The sequence below is a fragment of the Drosophila novamexicana genome, unplaced genomic scaffold (genome assembly GCF_003285875.2).
Source record: "Drosophila novamexicana strain 15010-1031.04,08,12 unplaced genomic scaffold, DnovRS2.1 tig00000434-arrow-pilon, whole genome shotgun sequence".
Lineage (NCBI taxonomy): Eukaryota > Metazoa > Arthropoda > Insecta > Diptera > Drosophilidae > Drosophila > Drosophila novamexicana.
This window is the reverse complement of record NW_020824802.1, coordinates 4,646,734-4,674,673: the sequence shown is the minus strand read 5'-3', so window position 1 is coordinate 4,674,673 and position 27,940 is coordinate 4,646,734. Positions and strand designations below refer to the sequence as shown.

Here is a 27,940-nt window from a genome sequence, read left to right as displayed (position 1 = left end):
TTTCTACTTGATGTTGCCACTGGTAGGTTAAAAATAATTTTTTTAGATTAATGGTGCTAAAAATATTAGCCTATTAAAATCGATTCTGAATAAGTGGTATGGGAAAATAAATACCTATTTAGTTTTTACAAACTAGATCGTCGGATGGGGTCTGGGTTCTTTTGTGATAAGTGCACTTTAACTAAAAGAAAGGGTCAAAAACTAAGAGTCCAGCAATGTCGTGGCTGCGAATGGTAACGGGTGCTATGTCAGTTGTCGACAGTTAAGAGGTGCGATTTGGTTGTAGGGTACCAAAGATGTTAGTTGCCCTACGGTCAGTACCCACCCTACCTTGGTGGCACGGAGAAAGTCACGGCCACCCCTTATTCGAACCTTTTGTTGGTTAAATGATTGTTTTGCATATATTTAGTTTCATAAGGTACTGGCGACGAACCACGAAAGTTTTAGTTAAGCATATTAATTCCAATATTCATATTATTTATTGCCTATTTGCTTCATATAGGACGTGTTTGAAACCAATGTATAAAGATCATAAAAAGAAGACTTATATTAAGAGCACTAACGCTCGGTCGACACTGTGTCGTGGTTACAAAAGAATATATATATTGAACGTAATCCTAATAGATGATCGAAAACAGAAATCATGCTGCTTGACAATAAATAATGGGCCTTGGAGACTGTAGTTTCAAATTACATGCATTTCCTATGTCGGGTAGTGCTGAAGGCTCGCCGATTTACAATTATTATCCAATATTTTAAACTCTTTATGGATTATGTGGCCATTGCATACTCACAAAATTGAACAAATAAATCCATCGATGCGTACGTTGGGCCCATCGTTAGCATGGTGGTAATATTTGTGGAGCAATTTAAATTATTTTATCTACTTACAAATAATTTAAGATATACCTTACATTTATCGCCTAATTGCCATGGGACTTAGTTTTTCATTTAGTTTAAGTATGACATTCTAACATTATTAAGTTACTTTAAATGGTCGATTTCAAAACTTATAAAATACCACAGATCTCAACCATCATGACTTGGTTAAAGAAATTAAGTTTCTTATGCAGCAACTTTTATATTACTTTCATAATTTAAGTAAAACGAAAGAGGTTTTTAAATATTAAGGCATGAGCATTTAGAAGCGTGTACGCAAAAATTCGAACCAATCGCCTATCTACGTATATCCGATCCCGATCTGCGGACACTTTCTCCTTTGATCAAAAAGGGGCCGCAAAGTAGAAGTAGATCAGCAAGTAGCTTGGTTATCAATGGCTAAACACACGGTCGCGGGGTGTAGACTCAGCCTCAATGTGCCGGTGGTGACTCAGTGTTAATCTGTAGTGATCCTTAAGAAATCCATGGCCCTTTTGATATTTTTCACTCCCATAGAGCTGTTGCATCTCCCAAATTGGCTACGACCGACCAGCCACGCTGAATTTATATGTGTATATATATATGAATACACGAAAGCGTAGTTGCGCAATGGCTGGACGGTAGCTAAGTAAGATTTTACCCACTAAAAAAGGGTCGATTCAGAATTACGCACTTGATTAATTTAAAGCGAATATCACCTTGTGGCGGAAAAGTGCTGAACGCGAAATCTATTAGCACTGGAGACTTTTGAAAAGAGTTAGTTAGAGTAGCAATCATAATTCACCACATCTTAATTATAACGGTGAAGTGGCCTATTCTATCGAACATTCCTTCATTCTTAAGTAAGTGCGAGTGAAGAAACACACCGTCGCTGAGATAACGAAATCATGCAGCATCGTGCGAAAGCAAATAGCGACTACGATGTGATGAATGCATAATTTTTCGGTGACTTTTCTGACTATAAACGGGTGCTGGCACAATGGGATAAAATTATGATTTTTTGTGCCAGTTGGTCCCTACAAAATCTTGAAGGGAAGATTAATCGTAAAAGAAGCATGCATGAAGGACTGTTACATCCACTACAGAAAGAATAACACTTATCACATCGATTTCTTGGGTTCACTTTACTCAACACATAAAGACTACAAAACATATGGCAATTTCCGACTCACTTACCAAATTTTCTTTGCGGTTTTTAATGAAATCTACAAATGCAAACAATGTCAAAATTATCCAGGCTAAGCATTATATTTAGTAGACCCGGCCTGCGAAACAAGAATTTGTAAAGTTTGTGGTTGAGACAACTACAAAAGTAAATTGCACTTAAATTGTGGCTTAAATTGGTGGACAATACAAGTTGGTTTATTAAATTGATTTATAGCTTTGCAGTGGTTGCGGGGAGGTGTCGATACCTATAAAATGAAAGATAATTGATATATATATATCGATTATTGGAAACAAACTCGTACTCCGCATGGACTAGGAAGACATACATACCAAATTTCAAGTCTCTATCTCTAACAGGTTCTGAAATCCTTGCGGATAGACAGACAGACAGACGGACTTGGCTAGATCGATTCGGCTGTGATGCTGATCAAGAATATATTATATATACTTTATGGGGTCAGAGATGCATCCTTCTGCGTTTTACATACATTTGCACAAAAACATTATACCACTTTTACCCATTTTCAATGGCTTCATGGTATAAAAATTGGTACACACATGTCAACCTAGTGCAGCAGGCGATCAATTTCTCGTATAACGTTGGTAATTAAAATGCCATTAGCCGAACGCAATTTTTGTGTTTTAAGTAAAATTATGCTAAAAAAGTTAGAAAATCCAATTGCCCAATAAACTTTTCGAGTTGTGCGGATTTGCCAAAGCCATAGTTCACTCCCGAAGAAGATAATGACGTTGACAATGAAAATTTACAGCTATTTATATTGAAAAATCTTGCTTCTACTTTAAAATATTTGTGGAAGTATCAAATGCTCTCCCATGAGGAGGTACATAACTTAAATCGGACAAGCGGCGGTCGATGGCTCGCTAGTGACTAATCATAATACGCGGTTTGGTATGTACGTATGAATTTATGTATGTTAAAACATGTGCATCTAAAAGTTAAAAGGCATGCTTAAACCGGTTTGCCATATAGTATGAGTATGCTATAATACACTGAACAATTTTCATGCAATTGATTGGCTGACCACCACATTACAAAAAGTTCGAATCATCAATAAAGCTTTTCGGTGCTCATCAAACAGGCTGTGATATCAACGCATTAACAGACAAAAAAAGATTTGCACTCAATTCGAAGAGGAACATTGTATAAATAACTGAACTTCAAAAAAAAATGTTTGTGCAAATAAAAAAATTTTATAAAGAAAGTTTAATATAATGACCTTATGTTTGTTGCAAAGGTTGGTACCCCAAAATTGACTTCAATATCCATAGATCTAACGAGAACTCTATGCAATTGATTCGCTACTTCACCACTTTATGGATCTCCTTTTTTCCTTGAATTTTGCATTGAGCCTTACTAAGTAAGCTGATTCTATCCTTTTCTCTACGCTGCTGCAATCGTTGTGCTAGCTCGTCGTGTTACATAATTAATTTGTGATCCAAATCCAACTTTAGCTTTTACGAGAACGAAATCACCACTTCTGCTGCTGCAGAGCAATTTTGTATCTCGAATATTATTATTTTGGAGTCACCTACCTAGTCGTTTCTTAGACTAGCCACGGAATAACGAAAATGAGCGTTGATTATTATTATTTTTAGAAACAGCTCTTAGCCCCATATTGGAGCCATCGGATGAAACATTAGCTGATTATTCAACAGACAGATGCTGATCCTACGGTTCAAAACTGTTTCGCAATGCATAATCGAGTTGATCCTCCCATTTTCGACTGGTCCATGGGTACAGTTTGCTGGTAACGAAGTGAACGAGAATTGCTTTGAAAATCTTTGTCATAACGTATTGACAGTTTACTTCACTAGTATTTTATGGGTTTAAGAAGAGAATTTAGACTAACGTCATTCACACTGATTTCAGTAAGTTTTTCGACTCCGTTAATCACTGCTTACTGCTTCAGAAATTCGATTTGATTTTCATGTCGAAGGTGACACGACTGCGCCTCTCGGTTGGTAGGGCGTTAGGTGGGCCAGAGACAGTGTCAATCACTGAGTTTAACGGTGCAGCATAAGGTTAGGCGATCTTTGCCAGGCTAAAGAGAGCCGACATATTCTCATAAAAGTTGGTATTCCTTGTCGTATACTCCCTTTAGGCAATCTAATGCTTTCAAAGAATTGCCTTCGGTGACTTGAAATATAGTACCTAGAACTCCACCAGAGCTTTTACCCGAGAGACATGAGATCAGATTAAATGATTAAATCTTCTCTATATTTCGAATCGTATGCTCGTTATGAAGGACTACAGGACTACAGACTTTACAACGGACTTTAAACGACTTGTTCGTAATGTAAAATACTTCGCCACGTTAAAGATCATCTGGGTAAAAAGTTTCTACCCGAGTCTAATACTTGAAATCTGTGAGACCAACATATCTAATCTAGATCCATACTTTATAGATCCTAGGTTTAATTTACCCTGAATTACTTGGTCATTAAAGCGCATGTTGGGCAAATTGCATACATACATGCATATTTTGAATCGTCAAAACTTTCTTTAGTTTCCATGTCTAAATTTAAATTCGATTTAATAATTATTAATTAAACTAAGATAATTTAAAACGTGAACAATAATGTGCAGGGTAACTGAGCGTCTCTTGATCGAAACATGCCAACGAGGCTGAAACAATTGCATAGTCACTTTTAAACACAGAGTTGAACGAAAATGACTGCAGATGGCACGCAATGTGCGTGTGTATGTATCCGCGTACCTTACTTACATACAAGCGCTAGGTCTTGAGCCTTTGTATAATTTACAAAAATCCACCTTTCTTTTTCTTTTCGACAGCGATGAATAAATTTAATAATAACAAGTAATAGGTTCTCGGGAGCTCCCGACTAGGGAATAGGGTAGTTTTTGTACTTTTGAGCTTCCGACTAAGGAATACCCTGAACCCTCTTATTCCAACAACAAATGCAGTACTCACAACGCGTTCATTTGAAGTAATAAAGATAAATTTAAAAAAAGTTCCCTTGGGATGGTTCGAACAACTGACCGCATTACTTGTAGACGACTCTACTCAACAGCCACACCGGCAAAAAAAAAAAAATTTTCCCCGATAGTGCTCGAGATCGCGACTGACCGCAACACTTGCTATGCTTCTACTCAACGCCACACCAATAATTAAGTATTATTTAGAAAAAAACGAATTAAAATAGCAGCGCAAAAAAAACGCAATTGCAATAGTGTTGGTATATTTAATTCGAAGCAGACGCGCATGAATGTGTGTGTGCACATGTATAGAGAAATGCTTGGAATTTGCACCCCATCCAATTGCGCAATGAAACATAACTTTGTTTTTTTCTTAACCGTTCTTAATACAATTTTCTACAGTATATGTTATTGTACCATAGTATATTTGTGTATTCTCAAAAACTCAATTGCATTAAAATTGTTGCTTAAATTGCTGGGCAATGTAAGTTGGGTTATTAACTAACTTTATAGCTCTGGGGTGGTAGTGTGGAGGTGGCGATGGGTATAAAATTAAAGATACTTGATATATATATATAATATTCTAGAAGCAACATATCATGTTTGGTGACTCTAGCTGGCTTGGAAACGGAGTAAGTTATCGATTATCGGAAACAAACTCGATCTGCGCAGGCAATGGGAGGACCTACATCTAAAATTCTCATAGGTCTCTAGCTCTTATAGGTTCTGATATCCTTGCGTTCATAAATACGGACAGACGGACATGGCTAGATCGACTCGGTTATTGATGTTGATCAAGATTATATATACTTTATGGGGTCGGAGATGCTTCCTTCTGTCTGTTACAAAAATTTACATTTTGCACAAATACAATATACACTTTTTACCCATTTTTAATGGGTTCAGAATATAATTAGTGAGAAATTTAAATCCACCCATGTCATCTTGATAGTCACTTCTATTTAAAAATATATTAAAAGTGCATCCCATATAGAATGTATAGTAGTGGTTGCGCCGGGGTTGTAAAACTCAATCATCCTAGATCCACTCTACTAGAATTTTGTTTGCCGAGACGCATTTCTGAAAGGGGGTTAAAGAGCTGTAGGGTTCGCTCCGCCACAAAGTGATTAGTTTTATGAAAAAGATGAGGAAACCGCTGGGATCTTTCGCCGCGGCTTGGGTTAAGGTTGCTCAGCGTGATGGGTGCTGCTGGTGCTCGATCGCCGAATTGCTGGCAAAAATATAAATGCAAAAATATAAACACTTTGTGTATAATCGCTCCTATTTATTTCGTCAAATTCTATGGCCCTGTCGCACCGTCAGTTCTTGACTTCTCCTACTCCAACCTCACGGCTGTCTGCGGTCTCGCTTATTCTCTTTGTTGCATCCACACGTCCGATACTCACGCTTGCCGAATAAAGAGTAAAATTGCGGATCAGCCTCAGTATCTCACGCCGCTTTTTCGCAATTTCCGCCGTGCGGCAAAAACTCTCTCTCTAGCCTATTCGTTCATCTGCTCCTCTATTAACATTTTAACAGTCAGAGATGTTTCTAATTAGATCTAGCATATAATAGATATCCTATATTCATTTCGTTTTCTTAACCTCAATAAAATAAAATAAGTATGTTAACTCTGATAATTCCATGTATTCTACCGCGTGAGAAGAATCAAATGTTGCAAACAACGATTTCCGCCCGCATTTTTCTTCCAAGAGCAGTTTACTCTGCAATAACCTAATCTTTGAAAATAAGCTTGAAACCGATAATGAGAAAACAAGTTGCATATTTTCCGGGTGGAATTTCCAAAACCGTTGAAGCACTTATTCATTAAGTTCTTATGTAGGGTTTTAAAAATAACTTTGAAGCCGATCGGCCGGAACCTAAAACATCGCCCTCATCATCCAAGAAGGACGGATTTTGAAAAACATGTCTTAAAGTAGGGTCTCCGTTATGAGGACCATGTCATACATTAATCCTTTTTTCCAAAGCCAAAGTAGACTATGGGCTATTATTTTTTTAAATCTATATAATGGTTTTGTGTAAATGCAACAGTCAAACGAAAGAAAGCTGTCTGTCATACAGACAAACATACATGTGAACGCGTTGATTTCCGAGAATTCAAATTTTACAGAGGTCCTTTTAATCGTCCTAGTAGACCTAGTATTCTTCGACAGTAACATCTGGACAAACGAAATTTTCGAATGTGCCGGACGCTTGAGATGTAACTGGTGTCTTACATCAATACTAATATTTGGGATTATTTCTACAACGAATATAGTCACCTTGGCTATTTTTTACTGCAAGTATTTTTTGTTGGAAATAAGCAGCTTACTACGCATTCTCTTTGAATTGCACATATCTCTAATTTAGCTACTTCATAATGTTTTGCTTGCTCTCTTGAATACAGTTTACTTATTTATTTACCAATATACTCTGAAAAACTTTACTTATATATTTTTAAATATATTTCCTTTATTTCTTTATTGAACATTCTTGATTACTTATAGTGAATCTTCACTAGCCGTCTCTTGAGTAGTCGACCTTATTGCTGGTAAAATGGGTTCATGAAAATAGATGATTAATATATTGAAGGATTTGTCATATGTATGTAATAAAACTATATTAAATACGGGTGTAACGCTATTACTCATTAAAATAATGGATCTCGTTTCTGTTAGACCTCCATACAAATAATTTTGTTTTCATCAACAGGATCTGAGCTAAAATTTGGTGGACTGTATACAGTTATATTTTTTTTCGTTGTACTTTTTTATAGGATGTAATGCTCGGCTATTTTATTGCACATGCTTCAATTCATGTCTTCCTTTCAGTTTTTACTCTATTTAGGAAGGTCTTTTAGTTTGTCATTTAGGATGCATAATGCATGTGCACAATTATATTTAATTCAAGCTTTGCCCCTACTCTGAGCTGGGAATGGTTAGTAAGTTCCCGAAAGTATCCAACTTTTTGTTAGGGGAAGAGAAAGTTCGGTTGAGGAAACGTGGTACAAACTAGTGTAATCTTTGCATAATACACGAAAAGAGTGTGCAGAACGTAATCTGTTGTGCACGTACTTAGGAATAAGGGGCGATAATTTGTGGTGTGTCTGTCGGAGCAGAAATTGAAGACGCCCTAACAGAAAATTAGAATTTATGTCGCCAGCAATGAACTTTTGTAGGAAGACAAAACCGAGGATTGTCCTAAGGTTGGTTAACGACGGAAGATCAAGGAGACGAAGCCTGCTGGAGTATGATGGCAAACGAAGATTGGAGTCCCAATTTAAACCTCGTATTATTTTACTGCGGAGACCAGACTCAAGATAGGGCGTACAAGAGAAATGTATAGAACTTTGGTTATAAAATAATCATAAATTTGCTTAAACCAACGTTTAATAAATTCAGGTACATCTTTGGTCTCATTAACAATGATAGCTATATGAAGATTGAAGCAGAGTTTAGAATTAAAAAGAGCACCTGGGTTTATGTTGGTATACGTTGCAATGGAGTATTGTCGATGTATAACTGACAAGATAAGGTGTATTACGATTTAAGGTAATTGACCGAACACCAAAGTTTCACAGCGTTCAGATCATCTTGTATAACTGATAAAATAAAGTGTATTACGATTTAAGGTAATAAAAACATACTCTTTAAACAATTTAGATGCGATTAATTGACATATTGTAGACGATAGTGAGTGATCAATGTATGAAAGAATAAGTCTCACATCATCCGCCTACATAAGTACATGTGCATGTGATATAACAGAGTGGAGATTGTTCATAAAAAGAGTAAAGATTAAGGTTCCTGATGAAATCAACTACCTTGCTATACACTAGAAGTGACGTAAACCTGGTTCGAGGTAGCTCACCCCATCATTACTCTTTGGGTCCTACCCTTTAAATATAAAGAAATCCAAAGAAAAAAAATGAAAAAAAAGAGACGGAGGGGTATGTAAGCGGTCAAGTTTAAGGAGCGAAAGTTCATGGTGCACAGAATCAAACGCCTTAGTGAAGTCAGTGTAAATAACATACATTTTTATTCTAGAAAGGAAAGCATCATTTATCAAGAAAATTAATCCAAGCAGGTTGGCTATAAATGACCGAATCTCAACGAATCCATGTTGAACACGGGCAACAACTGACTTACAGAAATGCTGCAAAGTCGAAGTGAGAGACAGAGGATTCAAAGGATAGATTGTTTTGCCAATCTAAGAGGAAATTCAGGAATTGAAAAAAAAAAACCAAGAGAAATATTCATCGAAAAGGACCAGTCGGTTGTATGAATACGTTGATTAAGCAGGATATTGTTACCTTTGGGAACGCAACGGCGGTGTTTAGTGGTAGTTGGTGAATAAGAAATAAGAGGATTGCAATTATACATTACATCCTTAGGAACAGATAATTGAAGGGACCTGGACACATTAGCAATAAGGTAATCTTTGACAAATTCGAGATCAAGTGTTCTGTTCAAATGATTAGAAATTGAATTGATTTAAAACCACGACAGGTCTACCATACAATATATTGTCATGATGTGATGAGGGTACAAGATAATTTTTGTCGGTGAATAATGACCAAGAGCGTTAGTAGACGAAAACAATAATGTAATGACTGGAGAGGCCGATCATTTCTATGAACAGTGAAATTGTTCAAAAACTTTGCAATCAGATATGGTGGAAACTAGAGTTGTGTCGTTTAGTTCTGACCATGTTCGATTGAACGGGTCATTAAAATTAACTACTGAACTAATGCAGTGATTAGTGAACTAAATCGGTTATTTAACTAAATCGGTTTAAATTGGGTATTTAGTTCACTCGTTCAGCTATTCAGTCGGCCATGAACGATGTGTTCTGAACTTGTTCAGTCGGTCATGAACGATACATTATTGATACTCGTTCAGTAAGTCATGAACGTTGTATGCATATCAGCAGTTCAGCCGTTCCTGAACAATACATTCTTTTGAGATGTTCAGTTCTTAATAAACATAAAAGATAGCAGGATTTCACTTTCACTTTTGATTTGTTGGATTGTAATTTACAACTTTTAAGTATCTATTATCAATGGTACAGTATAAGTAAAAAGTATAAAATATTTTTTGCAACTGAAAACATGAAAAATAACTGAAAAGAAATATAATCGTTTATGATTGACTGCATAACTGAACTAAGCGAATAGTTCATGACCGACTGCATAGCTGAGCAGATTTTATCATTCATGACCGACTGAATAGCTAAACGAGTGAACTAAATGAAAATGAACGAGTGAACTTATTCGGCGAATTGAACTAGAAATCACTCTAGTGGAAATTAACCATTTTTATACCCTGAACCCATTAAAAATGGGTATAAAGGTATATTGTATTTGTGCGAAATCCAAATGTATGTAACAGGCAGAAGGAAGCATCTCCGACCCCATAAAGTATATATATTCTTGATCAGCATCAATAGCCGAGTCGATTTAGCCATGTCCGTCTGTCCGTCCGTCCGTCCGTCCGTCCGTCCGTATGTATGAACGCAAGGCTCTCAGAACCTACATATAAGAGCTAGAGACTTGAAATGCAGGCGCTCCTAGCTCCCGCGCAGATCGAGTTTGTTTCCGATAATCGATAACTTACTCCGTTTCCAAGCAATCGATAAAAGTCGATATCGACATCCTGTTTTTTTTTTAGCAATTTTGGTAAATAATAAGAGCTAGAGCCACCAAACATGATATGTTGCTTCTAGAATATTATAGATATTTCAAGTATCTTTCATTTCATACCTATCGCCACCTCCCCGCTACCATCCCAGAGCTATAAATCAATTTAATAACCCAACTTTTATTGCCAACCAATTTAAACCACAATTTAAATGCAATTGACTTTTTCAGAATACACAAATATTCTAGCTTAAGAAAAACCAAAGTTATATGCAACTGCACAATTGAATGGGGCAGCAGCTTTAAGAATTTCTGTATACATGTACACACACACATTCATGCGCGCCTGCTTCGCATTCTAATAGCATGGTAATTGCATCTTTTTTATACCATGAACCCATTAAAAATGGGTATAAGGGTATATTGTATTTGTGCGAAAGCCAAATGTATGTAACAGGCAGAAGGAAGCTTCTCCGACCCCATAAAGTATATATATATTCTTGATTAGCATAAATAGCCGAGTCGATCTAGCCATATCCGTCCGTCCGTCCGTATGTATGAACGCAAGGATCTCAGAACCTACATATAAGAGCTAGAGACTTGAAATGTAGGCGCTCCTAGTTCCCGCGCAGATCGAGTTTGTTTCCGATAATCGATAACTTACTACGTTTCCAAGCAATCGATAAAAATCGATATCGACATCCTCTTTTTTTTAAGCAGATCGGGTAAATAATAAGAGCTAGAGTCACCAAATATGATATGTTGCTTCTAGAATATTATAGATATTTCAAGTATCTTTCATTTCATACCTATCGCCACCTCCCCGCTACCACCCTAGAGCTATTAATCAAGTTAATAACCCAAATTTTATTGCTAACCAATTTAAACCACAATTTAAATGCATCTTTTTTTTGTAATGTTATTTTAGTTCCTTTTTTATCATAAGTACTTAATTGTTGGTGTGGCTGTTGAGTAGAGTCGACAGCAAGTAATGCGGTCAGTTGCGAGTTCGAGCCCTGCCAAGGGAACTTTTTTATTAATTTATTTGGTGTTGGAATAAGAGGGTTCAGGAGCTCCCGACTAGAACCTCTGACTTGTTCTAAGAATGCGATTATATCCAAATCGAATGAAGTGCTGGCCATAAGAAAATGTTGAAGATTAGAAATAAGGCCTCTATCATTCTGTTGAAAAATGAAGACTAGGTTGGAAGACGAAGTTAGTTGTTTGTGGCTGTTACAGTAGGACCTTGTATCGGAGTGACCTGAAGGGTGACAAGGAAAGGCTGGTTTCGCTTTTTATACACTGTACCCATTGAAAACGGTAAAATTGGTACAATGTTTTTGTGCAACTAGTAGAAGGAAGCATAAAGTATATATATTTTTGATCAGCATCAAAAGCCGAGTCTATCTAGCCATATCAGTCTGTCTGCCCGTCCGTCCGTTTGCCCGTCCGTATGTATAAGCGCAAGAATCTAAGAACCTATGAAAGCTAAAGACTTTTAATTTTAGCTGTAGGTCTTCCTAGTGCCCGCGCAGTACTAGTTTGTGTCCGATAGTCGAGTAGAGAAATTAAATTAGATATAGAGATGCTAGCAGAAGATTTGTTGGAAATATAAGCACCCAATGAATAGCAAGTAGTGTCAGCAGAATGCCGGGACACAAAATCCTTCTTACGAATGGTAACAACAGTCGAAATAGGAGCCGACTGGGCTGAATATGAAATAGGAACTGGCCCATGAGGCACCGTGATTGCTTTTAACCATCTGGGAAACACTGTGCGCCAGGAGCTGACGGTGCAAATGCAGGTTCTAATACAATGTCTTCAGGGATTACTCCAGGCGATACCACAAGGGTAATATTCGGATAATCGCTTGGAGAAGGCGATAAGGACAGCATTGGCAATAAATTCAAGTTGTTAGGAACAGACAAAAGTGGCGTAGGTGTTTGGACAGATGTAGAGGGCAAATTGAAAAATTTAGACTCTAACGGGCGATTAGCGGAGACTCAAATTTATATTTGCTAAGCAACTTGAAACTTGAGTCAAAGTTTTTCGAGAGCTGCTTAGGGACATTGTTGAGTTTTAAAAATTGATTTCACTCAGAACTATACATTCAGGAGAAGTCAATTTGCTTGTCGACGTATATTGGGCAGCGCAATCCGTCGCAGGAAAATTTCTGTTCTGTTTCGTTAATTAAACCTTTGACCCACAATTTCCTCCCAAGAGCGGTTAACTCTGTAAACAATTATCACACTAATTCTCACAAAGATCTTAAAAATTGAGTTTACAGTCGATCGGACCGAAATCCAAAATTCAAAATTTGCTGGAATACGTATTCATTAGGTTCATATGTAAAAATTTGGAGGTACGATTGAAGCCAATTGGACAAACCTTAAAATAAATTTGAGTCTCACGGCGAGTTCAGTTAAGTACTGCTAAATTTTTAAGGACACACGTAAAAGTGCTTTAGTCCGGAATGCCCTACAAAGGGATACCCTGAACCTTCTTCTATCAAAACTAAATTCTTTCGTCTGGCACTCCTTTGCAATATGATTAATAAAAATAAATTAAAAACAAAATACTTTCCCTGGCGAAGTCTACCTCTCAACTACCTTCATCCTTATCATCCTCTCATACTTCAGAGCCATGGGACAATGCTAGGCTTATGATGCTCATCCAGAATTTATAATTTCTGCCTGCAAAAATTAAATTTTGCCAAAAACATATTATACCCATTTTACCCAGTTTCTATAGGTATAAAAAAATTTCCGTACAACTGACTTGGATTTTCTTGAGTGTATCAAAAATGCGATTTTTCTTTTTCAAAAAATCACATATTACACAAATCCGTAGCATTTCATTGTGTAGATTGATTGTCTGCCACTTAGATACCAAATATAATAACTGATATTTTGTCTTTATATTCAAAATTGCAGGCCAAAATACTTATCCTATCGGGCATTACTTGACATCGGGTATTGTTCATTTAGTAGCAACATAATATATCCTATGACCGGATGTACTTTACGACTGATAAGCGAAGATTGTGTTCTGTCAATTGGCCAAACAGTAAGTACATTATAAAAAATAGGAATAAATATACCATGTAGTATAAAAGCAATTATATTGTCAACCTGAAATATTATGAACAGTAGTTTTTTAAGTAAATTTATTTTAAAACAAGTAAGAGGTTCTAGTCGGGAGCTCCCGACTAGGGGATACCCTGAACCCTCTTCTTCCAACATCAAATGCATATATATATATTCTATTTTAGAAGCTATATGTCAAGTTTGGTGACTCCAGCTCTTATTATTTACCAAAATTGCCCAAAAAACAGGAATCGTATCGATTTTTATCGATTGCTTGGAAACGGAGTAAGTTATTGATTATCGGAAACAAACTCGATCTGCGCGGGCACTAGCACCTACATCTAAAATTTCAAGTCTCTAGCTCTTATAGGTTCTGAGATCCTTGCGTTCATACATACGGACTGACGGACAGACAGACAGACGGACATGGCTAGATCGACTCGGCTATTGGTGCTGATCAAGAATATATAACTTTATGGGGTCGGAGATGTTTCCTTCTGCCTGTTACATACATTTGGATTTTGCACAAATACAATATACCCTTATACCCATTTTTAATGGGTTCAGGGTATAATAATAAATAGAAGTGGACCAAGACAGCTCTCGTTGTGCACCCCAAAACTTGCGACTTGGGATACAGACAATGTATTATTATTGTGTGCCCGATAAAAGCCAGCTGAGTAGATAAACGTAAAATTTGCCAATCTTTTCATGGCGAGTAGTTACTTTATTTATACCTGTTTTCGCTGCATCCGTTTTAGCTGCGGAAGATATCCCAAGTTTGACTCACTAAATTTATACTCGGTTTGCCTGAACCGCTCAGCTTGGATGATATAATTTTATTCATATTCGTTTGCAACGACTGTTTGAGGTCGACATATCTTAAGGACTTAATTGAGACATTACTATTACTAGCTAATCCGACTGTCGTTCAGCATAATGCTAATCTTGCGCCTCGTGCCAGACTCATACGCTTCCGAGACGATTGCAGTTGCCAAAGTTCACAACCAGTTCACAATTTAATTGCAGCCAATAAATCTGACTGTGGCGCTTAAAATGGCGGCCTCATAAAAATCATCGGCTAATTTTGTTGTTATTTACATTAAAAATGTTAGGGATCAAAAAACTTAGCAAAAAGAAGTTAGCTTTACCAAGGTCAGTATAATCTAACAGTGCTTGATAGTTGACGACACAGAAGAGGTTTAATTTTGTGGGAAATTATGAACGTCCTCAAGTTTTTGCGAAAGTCATAATACTTTTCTCCATTTTTAAACTGTACTGGTTACAGACAAATTTATTCAAATATGCAAATTAAAGCTTACGTTGAATATATCCCAGGCGACGAGTCTACAATATTTACTAATAAAATCAGAAGAGGACACCATAAAGTTTATATATTATCTATTAGGATTACGAACTTACTAAATTTTGCCATGCCCGTCTTTCTGTACGTCTATATGCATCGATTTCGGAATATAACAGAGCTAAGAACTTGAAATTTGACATATATATATTTTACTATATTATACGCAAAATAATATGTTAAATATTGTCTCGCCATATTTCCAAAATATCGATAGAAACGATTTTGAACTTTGTGTTACAAAATTTTTTTTTTGCAAATACATTCAAAAATTTATTTTAAATAACTAAACAAAAAATGGCTATAATCGTCGAATGAGTCCTGTACAAGTGTGCTAATGAGAAATAACACTTCAGTGGTTAATGTAAGAATAGGTTTCAGCTAAGACTACCTGGCGCCCTCCAGTCTGTTTTGTTTTTTAAATGAGAGAAAAAATTGAAATTTATGAGCGGTTTTAGATACAAAACAGTTTGTCATTAAATTGGCAAATGAAAGTGATTACTATATTTACATACATTACAAAGCTTACACCGTTACACGTCGTTTATTCTCGGCTGTTCGCCGTTTAGCGACTTCGCCGTCCTCTTAGTTCGTTGTCATGATCGTGTTAGTCGTCTTTAACTATTTTCGTTGCCCAGTGATTGTTTTGTCGCTTCTGTACAGTGCGATTTGGGTACGCAGCACGAACCCAACCCACATTTATTTATGTGTAACTTGTTTTTTCCAGAAATTTCGTTAAATTATTTCACACAGAGCTCGTTCATTTTCAAAAATGCATCAGCCTTTCTATTGCCATTTAATTTTTGGCATTTCTTTGAAAATCGAGAAAGTGTTGTCATTAAAATACACAACCAACACAACCAAGCGCTAATGGTTGCGAAGAGAACATTATGCCACAAGAACTGATGCAGTTGAGTAATGTCGTGGGAAATGTATAAGATTTAAGATGATAGGGTTCTTCTAAGGTATAAAATATTATGCAGCAGATCGATACAATAAAATAAGATTGTTTCTAATGATGATAATAACCTCAACCCTATTATTCCAACACCAAATGCAGCTCGCGGTTCGCGCTCGTTTGAAGTAATAAAGTTCCCTTAGCAGGCTTCGAACTCGCAACTAACCGCACTACTTGCCACAGTCTCTACTCAATAGCCACACCAATCATATTATTCCAACACCAAATGCAGCTCGCGGTTCGCGCTCGTTTGAGGTAATAAAGTTCCCTTAGCAGGCTTCGAACTCGCAACTTACCGCACTACTTGCCACAGTCTCTACTCAACAGCCACACCAATCATTAAGTCATAATCAGAAAAAATAGTTAAAATAGCAGCACAGAAAACAATACTATTGTAATTGCAATGCTGCAATACTGCAATTCGAAACAGACGCGGGAATGTGTGTGTGTGCATGCATACAGAAATTCTTGGAATTTGCGCTAGCTGCCGCAAGCCCGTGTTTCTTATCCGATATTAATCTTATTGTACCAAAGAATATTTGTGTATTCTTAAAAAGTAAATTGCATTTAAATCGTGGCTTAAATTGGTGGGCAATACAAGTTGGGTTATTAACTTCATTTATAGCCATTAGGTAGTAGCGGGGAGGTGGCAATAGGTATAAAATGAAAGATACTTGATAGATATACACTATTCTAGAGTAAACATAGCAAGTTTGGTGACTCTAGCTCTTAATATTTACCCAATTTGCTCAAAAAACGGGATGTCGGTCTCGATTTTTATTGATTGCTTAGAAACGGAGTAAGTTATCGATTATCGGAAACAAACTCGATCTGCGCAGGCACTGGAAGGATCTGCTTCTAAAATTTCATGTCTCTAGCTCTTATAGGTTTTTGACAGACAGACAGACGGATATGGTTAGATCGACTCGGCTATTGATACTGATCAAGAATATATACTTTATGGGGTCGGAGATGCTTCCTTCTGCCTGTTACATACATTACATTTTGCACAAGTACATTATATCCTTTTTACCCATTTTAATGGGTTTAGGGTATTAAAGCAGTTACCGATTGACCGCCGTTAGACGCACGTCACTTAGAAACAGTCGCCCCAGATCTGCCAGCTCATTCTTGTCACTTACGAAGTTTGTTGTTTTGTCAGACTACATCCTGGAAGGTCGACAGCGAGTCAGGATAAACCGTTTTCGGGTATTGAGAAATAATGTTATAGATAAGTGTTTCACAAGATCTATATGCACCGCAATTGAAGCGAAGCATATGACAGGCTGTTATAACACCTCACTGGTAGCCTGTTGCATACTTTGCTGTTGTAGGAAACTGCGCCACAGTAATCAATGTCAGTGACCATAAAGGTATACATTATATCGAGATGATTAGGTCTGCCAAATTATGTTTTACCAATCATGGCTTGGAACGAAAACAAATTGTTATTTGGCAACAGCAGGAGAAAGTTTTGCGATCGCCAACGGGTCAGTATGTAAGTTCCGTTTATGAAAGTAATCAATCATTGCTTGTTTCTCAGGATGCCTATAATCTGATTTCGCGCAGAGAAGTTCTTCGAAGCAATGTGGGCCAGCGCAGTCTCGCAGGAATGGTGCGAAAGGCCATTGAGCTAGACGATTTGACATGCCTTCCATATTCTGAGCTTTGTAGATATCATCAAAATAGTCATTTGAACTAACTAGTGTGTGCCATGGTACACATGTGTACAGCTAGTTTGGCTCCTCGGATTCGATTTACAAATTTGTACATATAAGCGGAAATCAATTGCAGCTTGGAGAACGAGTTGAATAGCTTACAGCTAATTAGCTGTAATTTCTCAATTGACATTTGACATATATATATTTTACTATATTATACGCAAAATAATATGTTAAATATTGTCTCGCCATATTTCCAAAATATCGATAGAAACGATTTTGAACTTTGTGTTACAAAATTTTTTTTTGCAAATACATTCAAAAATTTATTTTAAATAACTAAACAAAAAATGGCTATAATCGTCGAATGAGTCCTGTACAAGTGTGCTAATGAGAAATAACACTTTAGTGGTTAATGTAAGAATAGGTTTCAGCTAAGACTACCTGGCGCCCTCCAGTCTGTTTTGTCTTTTAAATGAGAGAAAAAATTGAAATTTATGAGCGGTTTTAGATACAAAACAGTTTGTCATTAAATTGGCAAATGAAAGTGATTACTATATTTACATACATTACAAAGCTTACACCGTTACACGTCGTTTATTCTCGGCTGTTCGCCGTTTAGCGACTTCGCCGTCCTCTTAGTTCGTTGTCATGATCGTGCTAGTCGTCTTTAACTATTTTCGTTGCCCAGTGATTGTTTTGTCGCTTCTGTACAGTGCGATTTGGGTACGCAGCACGAACCCAACCCACATTTATTTATGTGTAACTTGTTTTTTCCAGAAATTTCGTTAAATTATTTCACACAGAGCTCGTTCATTTTCAAAAATGCATCAGCCTTTCTATTGCCATTTAATTTTTGGCATTTCTTTGAAAATCGAGAAAGTGTTGTCATTAAAATACACAACCAACACAACCAAGCGCTAATGGTTGCGAAGAGAACATTATGCCACAAGAACTGATGCAGTTGAGTAATGTCGTGGGAAATGTATAAGATTTAAGATGACAGGGTTCTTCTAAGGTATAAAATATTATGCAGCAGATCGATACAATAAAATAAGATTGTTTCTAATGATGATAATAACCTCAACCCTATTATTCCAACACCAAATGCAGCTCGCGGTTCGCGCTCGTTTGAAGTAATAAAGTTCCCTTAGCAGGCTTCGAACTCGCAACTAACCGCACTACTTGCCACAGTCTCTACTCAATAGCCACACCAATCATATTATTCCAACACCAAATGCAGCTCGCGGTTCGCGCTCGTTTGAGGTAATAAAGTTCCCTTAGCAGGCTTCGAACTCGCAACTTACTGCACTACTTGCCACAGTCTCTACTCAACAGCCACACCAATCATTAAGTCATAATCAGAAAAAAATAGTTAAAATAGCAGCACAGAAAACAATACTATTGTAATTGCAATGCTGCAATACTGCAATTCGAAACAGACGCGGGAATGTGTGTGTGTGCATGCATACAGAAATTCTTGGAATTTGCGCTAGCTGCCGCAAACCCGTGTTTCTTATCCGATATTAATCTTATTGTACCAAAGAATATTTGTGTATTCTTAAAAAGTAAATTGCATTTAAATCGTGGCTTAAATTGGTGGGCAATACAAGTTGGGTTATTAACTTCATTTATAGCCATTAGGTAGTAGCGGGGAGGTGGCAATAGGTATAAAATGAAAGATACTTGATAGATATACACTATTCTAGAGTAAACATAGCAAGTTTGGTGACTCTAGCTCTTAATATTTACCCAATTTGCTCAAAAAACGGGATGTCGGTCTCGATTTTTATTGATTGCTTAGAAACGGAGTAAGTTATCGATTATCGGAAACAAACTCGATCTGCGCAGGCACTGGAAGGACCTGCTTCTAAAATTTCATGTCTCTAGCTCTTATAGGTTTTTGACAGACAGACAGACGGATATGGTTAGATCGACTCGGCTATTGATACTGATCAAGAATATATACTTTATGGGGTCGGAGATGCTTCCTTCTGCCTGTTACATACATTACATTTTGCACAAGTACATTATATCCTTTTTACCCATTTTAATGGGTTTAGGGTATTAAAGCAGTTACCGATTGACCGCCGTTAGACGCACGTCACTTAGAAACAGTCGCCCCAGATCTGCCAGCTCATTCTTGTCACTTACGAAGTTTGTTGTTTTGTCAGACTACATCCTGGAAGGTCGACAGCGAGTCAGGATAAACCGTTTTCGGGTATTGAGAAATAATGTTATAGATAAGTGTTTCACAAGATCTATATGCACCGCAATTGAAGCGAAGCATATGACAGGCTGTTATAACACCTCACTGGTAGCCTGTTGCATACTTTGCTGTTGTAGGAAACTGCGCCACAGTAATCAATGTCAGTGACCATAAAGGTATACATTATATCGAGATGATTAGGTCTGCCAAATTATGTTTTACCAATCATGGCTTGGAACGAAAACAAATTGTTATTTGGCAACAGCAGGAGAAAGTTTTGCGATCGCCAACGGGTCAGTATGTAAGTTCCGTTTATGAAAGTAATCAATCATTGCTTGTTTCTCAGGATGCCTATAATCTGATTTCGCGCAGAGAAGTTCTTCGAAGCAATGTGGGCCAGCGCAGTCTCGCAGGAATGGTGCGAAAGGCCATTGAGCTAGACGATTTGACATGCCTTCCATATTCTGAGCTTTGTAGATATCATCAAAATAGTCATTTGAACTAACTAGTGTGTGCCATGGTACACATGTGTACAGCTAGTTTGGCTCCTCGGATTCGATTTACAAATTTGTACATATAAGCGGAAATCAATTGCAGCTTGGAGAACGAGTTGAATAGCTTACAGCTAATTAGCTGTAATTTCTCAATTGAAATTTGACATATATATATTTTACTATATTATACGCAAAATAATATGTTAAATATTGTCTCGCCATATTTCCAAAATATCGATAGAAACGATTTTGAACTTTGTGTTACAAAATTTTTTTTTGCAAATACATTCAAAAATTTATTTTAAATAACTAAACAAAAAATGGCTATAATCGTCGAATGAGTCCTGTACAAGTGTGCTAATGAGAAATAACACTTTAGTGGTTAATGTAAGAATAGGTTTCAGCTAAGACTACCTGGCGCCCTCCAGTCTGTTTTGTCTTTTAAATGAGAGAAAAAATTGAAATTTATGAGCGGTTTTAGATACAAAACAGTTTGTCATTAAATTGGCAAATGAAAGTGATTACTATATTTACATACATTACAAAGCTTACACCGTTACACGTCGTTTATTCTCGGCTGTTCGCCGTTTAGCGACTTCGCCGTCCTCTTAGTTCGTTGTCATGATCGTGTTAGTCGTCTTTAACTATTTTCGTTGCCCAGTGATTGTTTTGTCGCTTCTGTACAGTGCGATTTGGGTACGCAGCACGAACCCAACCCACATTTATTTATGTGTAACTTGTTTTTTCCAGAAATTTCGTTAAATTATTTCACACAGAGCTCGTTCATTTTCAAAAATGCATCAGCCTTTCTATTGCCATTTAATTTTTGGCATTTCTTTGAAAATCGAGAAAGTGTTGTCATTAAAATACACAACCAACACAACCAAGCGCTAATGGTTGCGAAGAGAACATTATGCCACAAGAACTGATGCAGTTGAGTAATGTCGTGGGAAATGTATAAGATTTAAGATGACAGGGTTCTTCTAAGGTATAAAATATTATGCAGCAGATCGATACAATAAAATAAGATTGTTTCTAATGATGATAATAACCTCAACCCTATTATTCCAACACCAAATGCAGCTCGCGGTTCGCGCTCGTTTGAAGTAATAAAGTTCCCTTAGCAGGCTTCGAACTCGCAACTAACCGCACTACTTGCCACAGTCTCTACTCAATAGCCACACCAATCATATTATTCCAACACCAAATGCAGCTCGCGGTTCGCGCTCGTTTGAGGTAATAAAGTTCCCTTAGCAGGCTTCGAACTCGCAACTTACTGCACTACTTGCCACAGTCTCTACTCAACAGCCACACCAATCATTAAGTCATAATCAGAAAAAAATAGTTAAAATAGCAGCACAGAAAACAATACTATTGTAATTGCAATGCTGCAATACTGCAATTCGAAACAGACGCGGGAATGTGTGTGTGTGCATGCATACAGAAATTCTTGGAATTTGCGCTAGCTGCCGCAAACCCGTGTTTCTTATCCGATATTAATCTTATTGTACCAAAGAATATTTGTGTATTCTTAAAAAGTAAATTGCATTTAAATCGTGGCTTAAATTGGTGGGCAATACAAGTTGGGTTATTAACTTCATTTATAGCCATTAGGTAGTAGCGGGGAGGTGGCAATAGGTATAAAATGAAAGATACTTGATAGATATACACTATTCTAGAGTAAACATAGCAAGTTTGGTGACTCTAGCTCTTAATATTTACCCAATTTGCTCAAAAAACGGGATGTCGGTCTCGATTTTTATTGATTGCTTAGAAACGGAGTAAGTTATCGATTATCGGAAACAAACTCGATCTGCGCAGGCACTGGAAGGACCTGCTTCTAAAATTTCATGTCTCTAGCTCTTATAGGTTTTTGACAGACAGACAGACGGATATGGTTAGATCGACTCGGCTATTGATACTGATCAAGAATATATACTTTATGGGGTCGGAGATGCTTCCTTCTGCCTGTTACATACATTACATTTTGCACAAGTACATTATATCCTTTTTACCCATTTTAATGGGTTTAGGGTATTAAAGCAGTTACCGATTGACCGCCGTTAGACGCACGTCACTTAGAAACAGTCGCCCCAGATCTGCCAGCTCATTCTTGTCACTTACGAAGTTTGTTGTTTTGTCAGACTACATCCTGGAAGGTCGACAGCGAGTCAGGATAAACCGTTTTCGGGTATTGAGAAATAATGTTATAGATAAGTGTTTCACAAGATCTATATGCACCGCAATTGAAGCGAAGCATATGACAGGCTGTTATAACACCTCACTGGTAGCCTGTTGCATACTTTGCTGTTGTAGGAAACTGCGCCACAGTAATCAATGTCAGTGACCATAAAGGTATACATTATATCGAGATGATTAGGTCTGCCAAATTATGTTTTACCAATCATGGCTTGGAACGAAAACAAATTGTTATTTGGCAACAGCAGGAGAAAGTTTTGCGATCGCCAACGGGTCAGTATGTAAGTTCCGTTTATGAAAGTAATCAATCATTGCTTGTTTCTCAGGATGCCTATAATCTGATTTCGCGCAGAGAAGTTCTTCGAAGCAATGTGGGCCAGCGCAGTCTCGCAGGAATGGTGCGAAAGGCCATTGAGCTAGACGATTTGACATGCCTTCCATATTCTGAGCTTTGTAGATATCATCAAAATAGTCATTTGAACTAACTAGTGTGTGCCATGGTACACATGTGTACAGCTAGTTTGGCTCCTCGGATTCGATTTACAAATTTGTACATATAAGCGGGAATCAATTGCAGCTTGGAGAACGAGTTGAATAGCTTACAGCTAATTAGCTGTAATTTCTCAATTGAGAAATCAAGTTGCTGTGAAGTTTCGATGTTCATATTTACCTCCTCTATCTAACTTGTCTACCTATCAAACCCATCTTAATGCTATTAAATTTATCTCCTCACTACTATCTGATGGAGACCTTTAAGTAGTTCTTGGGGACTTTAATCCTCCAGATGCCGAGTGGTCATCGCCATCAGACTCAAACTTTCTGTTGCCATCTTCAAATTTATTGATGGTCTACATGAAATTTCCTTACGACAGGTTAATCGTGTGCGCAATTCAAGAAACAGATCTCTTGATCTAATTTCCGTGTTGGATTCGTTCATCAGATTTGTGCACAGGATCAATCCGCTTACACTTCCTGACGACCCTTTTCATCCAACTCTGGAAATGGTCATTGATTTACTAGTCCGAGTCCCTAACCAGGAATCCGATTTAGCTGAACGTGTGCGTTGTTTCCAAAAGACTGATTTTCATAAGCTAAATGATCTTATTCTGCAAGTCGACTGGTCCCAACTGCTCAATTGTGCAGACATTGATGTTGCCATTAAACATTTTTATGAAACTTTGTACTCGATTTTTAATGACTGCGTCTCTTTTGATCACCCACCGAGGCCTAATATGCCTCCCTGGTTCTCAAATGAACTTACGAGGTTTAAATACGTGAAGTCGAGGTGTTATAAAAAGTTTAAGAAATCGGTAAATCATTCTGATTTCTCCCGTTATGCAGTTGCCCGATCGAATTTTTCCACTCATAATTCCACTTGTTGCCTTCGGCGCTGTCGCCTTCAATTTTCACATAATCCTAAGCAATTTTTTAACTTTGTCAATTCTGAACTAATTTCTATTTTGCCCTCTTCGGTTAAGTTTGCAGATGAGAGCGCGAACACTGATCCAGGCATAGCCGATCTGTTCGCAAACTTTTTTTTAACTACCTACTCCTCTTCTAGTTACAATAACAAGTAAGAGGTTCTAGTCGGGAGCTCCCGACTAGGGGATACCCTGAACCCTCTTATTCCAACACCAAATAAATTAATATATAGGTTCTGAGATCCCTTAGCTCATAAATACGGACGGACGGACGGACGGACGGACAGAAAGACGGACATGGCTAGATCGACTCGGCTATTGATGCTGATCAAGAATATATATACTTTATGGGGTCGGAGATGCTTCCTTCTGCCTGTTACATACATTTGGATTTTGCACAAATACAATATACCCTTATACCCATTTTTAATGGGTTCAGGGTATAAAAATCCGTATCCCTATTAGTTACAGAGGTCAAACAGCATCTTAAATCCCATTATTACCGAAAGTTCGCTTCTTAGCGACCTTAACACTACCAAGCAGGTTTACTCACTAGGCCCTGATGGTGCTCCTGCTTGCGTGCTTAGATTCTGCGTTGCAGCCTGCCTGCCTGTTATATTTGTGAATGTATTGCTTACTCTCTTGCTGTCTGAGCGCGCGAGCGTGTCTCGAACCCGAACAAAAACGAAGACGACTTTTGACCAGCCGCACAGAAAACGAGTGGCCTCATCGCCGTCCTCTGATTGTCCAGTCCATATGTTGTTTGGTTAGTGGTTCTACACAGCCCATGTGCTAAGCGCACGTAGGTGAGAGTTGACCTTATCCAAAAATTCGCGCATTTGTGTCGTCGCAGCCTTTCTTAAACCAAACATTTTTGCGATGGTAAGCGTGTTTTAAATAAGCGAATTGTATCCAGTGCTGTTATTGGTTATCAATGAACGTAGTGAACATGCTCGAGAGCCGTATCGATAACCCCTATCAGCTTAATAGTTCACTTGAACCTTGACTGAAGATCTTCTTTAGCGCTTTAATGACTCACATCTAGAGAGCTATTATAAGTTTGTGTCAAATTTTGACTAAAGTCAGTTTCCACCTTTCACTTGATTTTCTGATGTCACCTGCACTTGCACTTTCATCGAACATTATAATTGTAGCGCACAATAGGGTTGACGTAGCCGAAATAAAATACAAGTTTGCGTGCTCAAGTATTCGTTAGAGCGAGATATCGTATAGCTAATTACAGCGCGCAATGATTAACGATGATTTTGTTATGTAGTATATCTACAAAAAACAAGTGTATGTAGCGGGAATCCAAACGAAAAGCATGGTAAAGTCACTTGTTAACATAATTTAATTTGTGTTTAGGCGGGCAGCACTTAAGGAACGACGTATGTAAACAACTCATTTATAATCACTATTTGTGTGCAACAAAAATTCAAACAAGTTTATTTCTATTTCAATTATATTTTACAATCGCGTAGGTCACTATTTAGTAATTATAAAATTAATGATGATCAGAAAATGGAATTATATTTTATACAGGTACCCGGCTAACTGTCGAGCTTGCGTATAATTGTTTGTATCCTGATGCCTTAAATTCTCTGTTTGTAGTTGATATTGTATTTGATGAAAAAAAAAACAGTTCTGTTTTGATCATACAAGTTTAAATACTCGTTTAACTTACCATAGATTATATCCCTTAAAGTATATATATTCTTGATCAGTATCAACAGCCGAGTCGAGATAGCCATGTCCGTCTGTCTGTTTCTATGCTAACTAGTCTCTCACTTTTAAAGCTATCTTTATGAAACTATATCATATATCTGCAATATGAACGATTGGTCGAAAATTAAGTTGTAGTATAAAAAACATTTTTGTTGATTAAGATATCTTGACTCAGCATTTATTAGTTTTTCTATGCTCCTCATGTTTGTGCAAAGTCTTATTAAAATCGGACCACACTATCATATACTTAGCTGACATAGGAACGATCGGTCGAAAATTAAGTTGTTGTATGGACAAATTTTTTGTTTTTCACGATATCTTGACCAAACTCGGCATTTATTAGTTTAACTATGCTCCTCATATATATGCAAAATCCGATCAACATCGGAACATTATATCATATAGCTACGATCGGTCGAAAATTAAGTTGTTGTATTGAAAACTTTTGGCATTCAAGATATTTTGTTAAATGTCGAGATTTCACTATGCTCCCTTTATTTTTGGAAAATTTTATTTAAATCGGACTACTATATTATATAGTTACCATAAGAACGATCGGTCGAAAACTAGGTTCTTCTATACAAAACTTGTTTGTTTATAAAGATATCTTGACCAATGTAGACATTAACTATTTTCCCTTTGCTTCTTAGATACGGGCAACGCACTATGAGCATCATAAAAACGTTGGGTCTGCAAGGGTATTAGATCTTCGACGTGCCGAAGATAGCCCTTCTTTCTTTGTTTGTTATTAAAATTGTATTTTACAAAATCCCCAGTTTAGTATTGGTAACAAAACCTCCAACTGGCTTATATTAACTTTAAAATTTGTAGTAGTTTTTGTACTTTTGAGCTTCCGACTAGGAACTACCCTGAACCCATTTCTTATTTCCACCTTTACCAAATTGCTACGAGTTGCGGGGCACCGGAGCTGTCCACTTGGTGGAGGCTGTCGGTGGAGTATTTTCTGCAGACATTCATTTGTTGAAGCGGATGGCGTGATCTAACTCAACACATGTACATTGAAAACAGTCAATGTCGAATCAGCGCTCAGAGGAGCTAACAAAATGCAGCTCGGTCTAACAGTGTCTAAACGTAAATTTCTGGGCGGTTGTCACCGCCTCAATGTCACCCACACATCGCTATGAAGAATGGTGTTATTTTGGTATAAGGCAAAGCCTGCTCGTGTCATTATCTACAATTTGCAGTTTTCACAGGTGCTGGCGAAGCCAGTTTTTGACATTATTTTGACATTCGTTGGTTTCTTGTGAAGTGACAACAGGAATATTTTACTATACTTTATTCGCGGGGATAAATGCCATATATGCTCTCTGCGTTTCCTTATAAATCATTTGACTTGTTTATTAGAATCCCATTATGGCGTGCTACCCAATATATTTTTACTTTGCTCATCGAATTTAGGTTCTCCACATTACTCTTTTGTCGCTGCCTAACTGTCTAAGAAGACTACTTTATCCCTATGAACGTAGTTTTTGCTTAGGTTGAAGGAGGCACACATGATTGCATTTTCTCCAGACTAATGGGTCCGCCGACGGCCAGCTTTCGATTACTCTTCTGTACTTACTCTTCTTCAGTCACACTTAGCTCTGTTCTAAAGTTCTTTTGGAAAATTAAATTAGCCTCTTACTCAAAAGGCGCTCAACCATTCCGCCTCAGTACCAATATTACTGTTGCCACATACAACCAAATCAATGTGTTCTGAGGTGCCCCAACGTCCTACTAGATGATGTTCTGCATTTAAACAGAGCAAGATTTGACTTGACTTATAAGCTGCTCCAGTTGTTGTTTTCATTTGAGTCTTTGAAATCCGATCACTTCCAGATACTCCCTCATATAGCAATATTTAAGCTGGATTTTTTTTACCTTGCGAAGAAACGTATGCACATTCCTTTCACTAACCTGTCATAGCAATTTTGCTAGAAGTTTCGTTGATCGTTTAAAGATTGCAGACGAAGTATAAAGTATTTAGCTGCTATGAAATGAGCAGATTCTATATTTCAATGACAACTTTGCAGCATTAGCAAGGCTTCACGCTATTAGTTGTTGCTATTGAAAAAGTTTCGTTCTTTAGCCGTATTGAATTTTCTGTTCTGCTCCTGCATGCTCAACATAAATTATTTTCTTTCTGTTTCGTTAGGCTCTTGCTTATCCTTGTTAAACTTC

General features: G+C 37.3%; 1 protein-coding gene across 6 annotated transcripts in view; it reads left to right on the top strand.

Annotated features, from left to right (window-relative positions):
- Positions 1 to 27,940, top strand: part of LOC115760348 (autophagy-related protein 2 homolog B) — a 282,487-nt gene that overhangs the window by 177,276 nt on the left and 77,271 nt on the right. For all 6 annotated transcript variants that reach the window (XR_004017603.1, XM_030701631.1, XM_030701630.1 and 3 more), the window contains one exon: positions 13,577 to 13,709. Coding sequence is in view for 5 of the 6 variants with exons in the window: in XM_030701631.1 (XP_030557491.1) it covers positions 13,577 to 13,709 (133 nt within the window). In the remaining variant the exon portion in view is untranslated. The remainder of the gene's footprint in view (positions 1 to 13,576; positions 13,710 to 27,940) is intronic.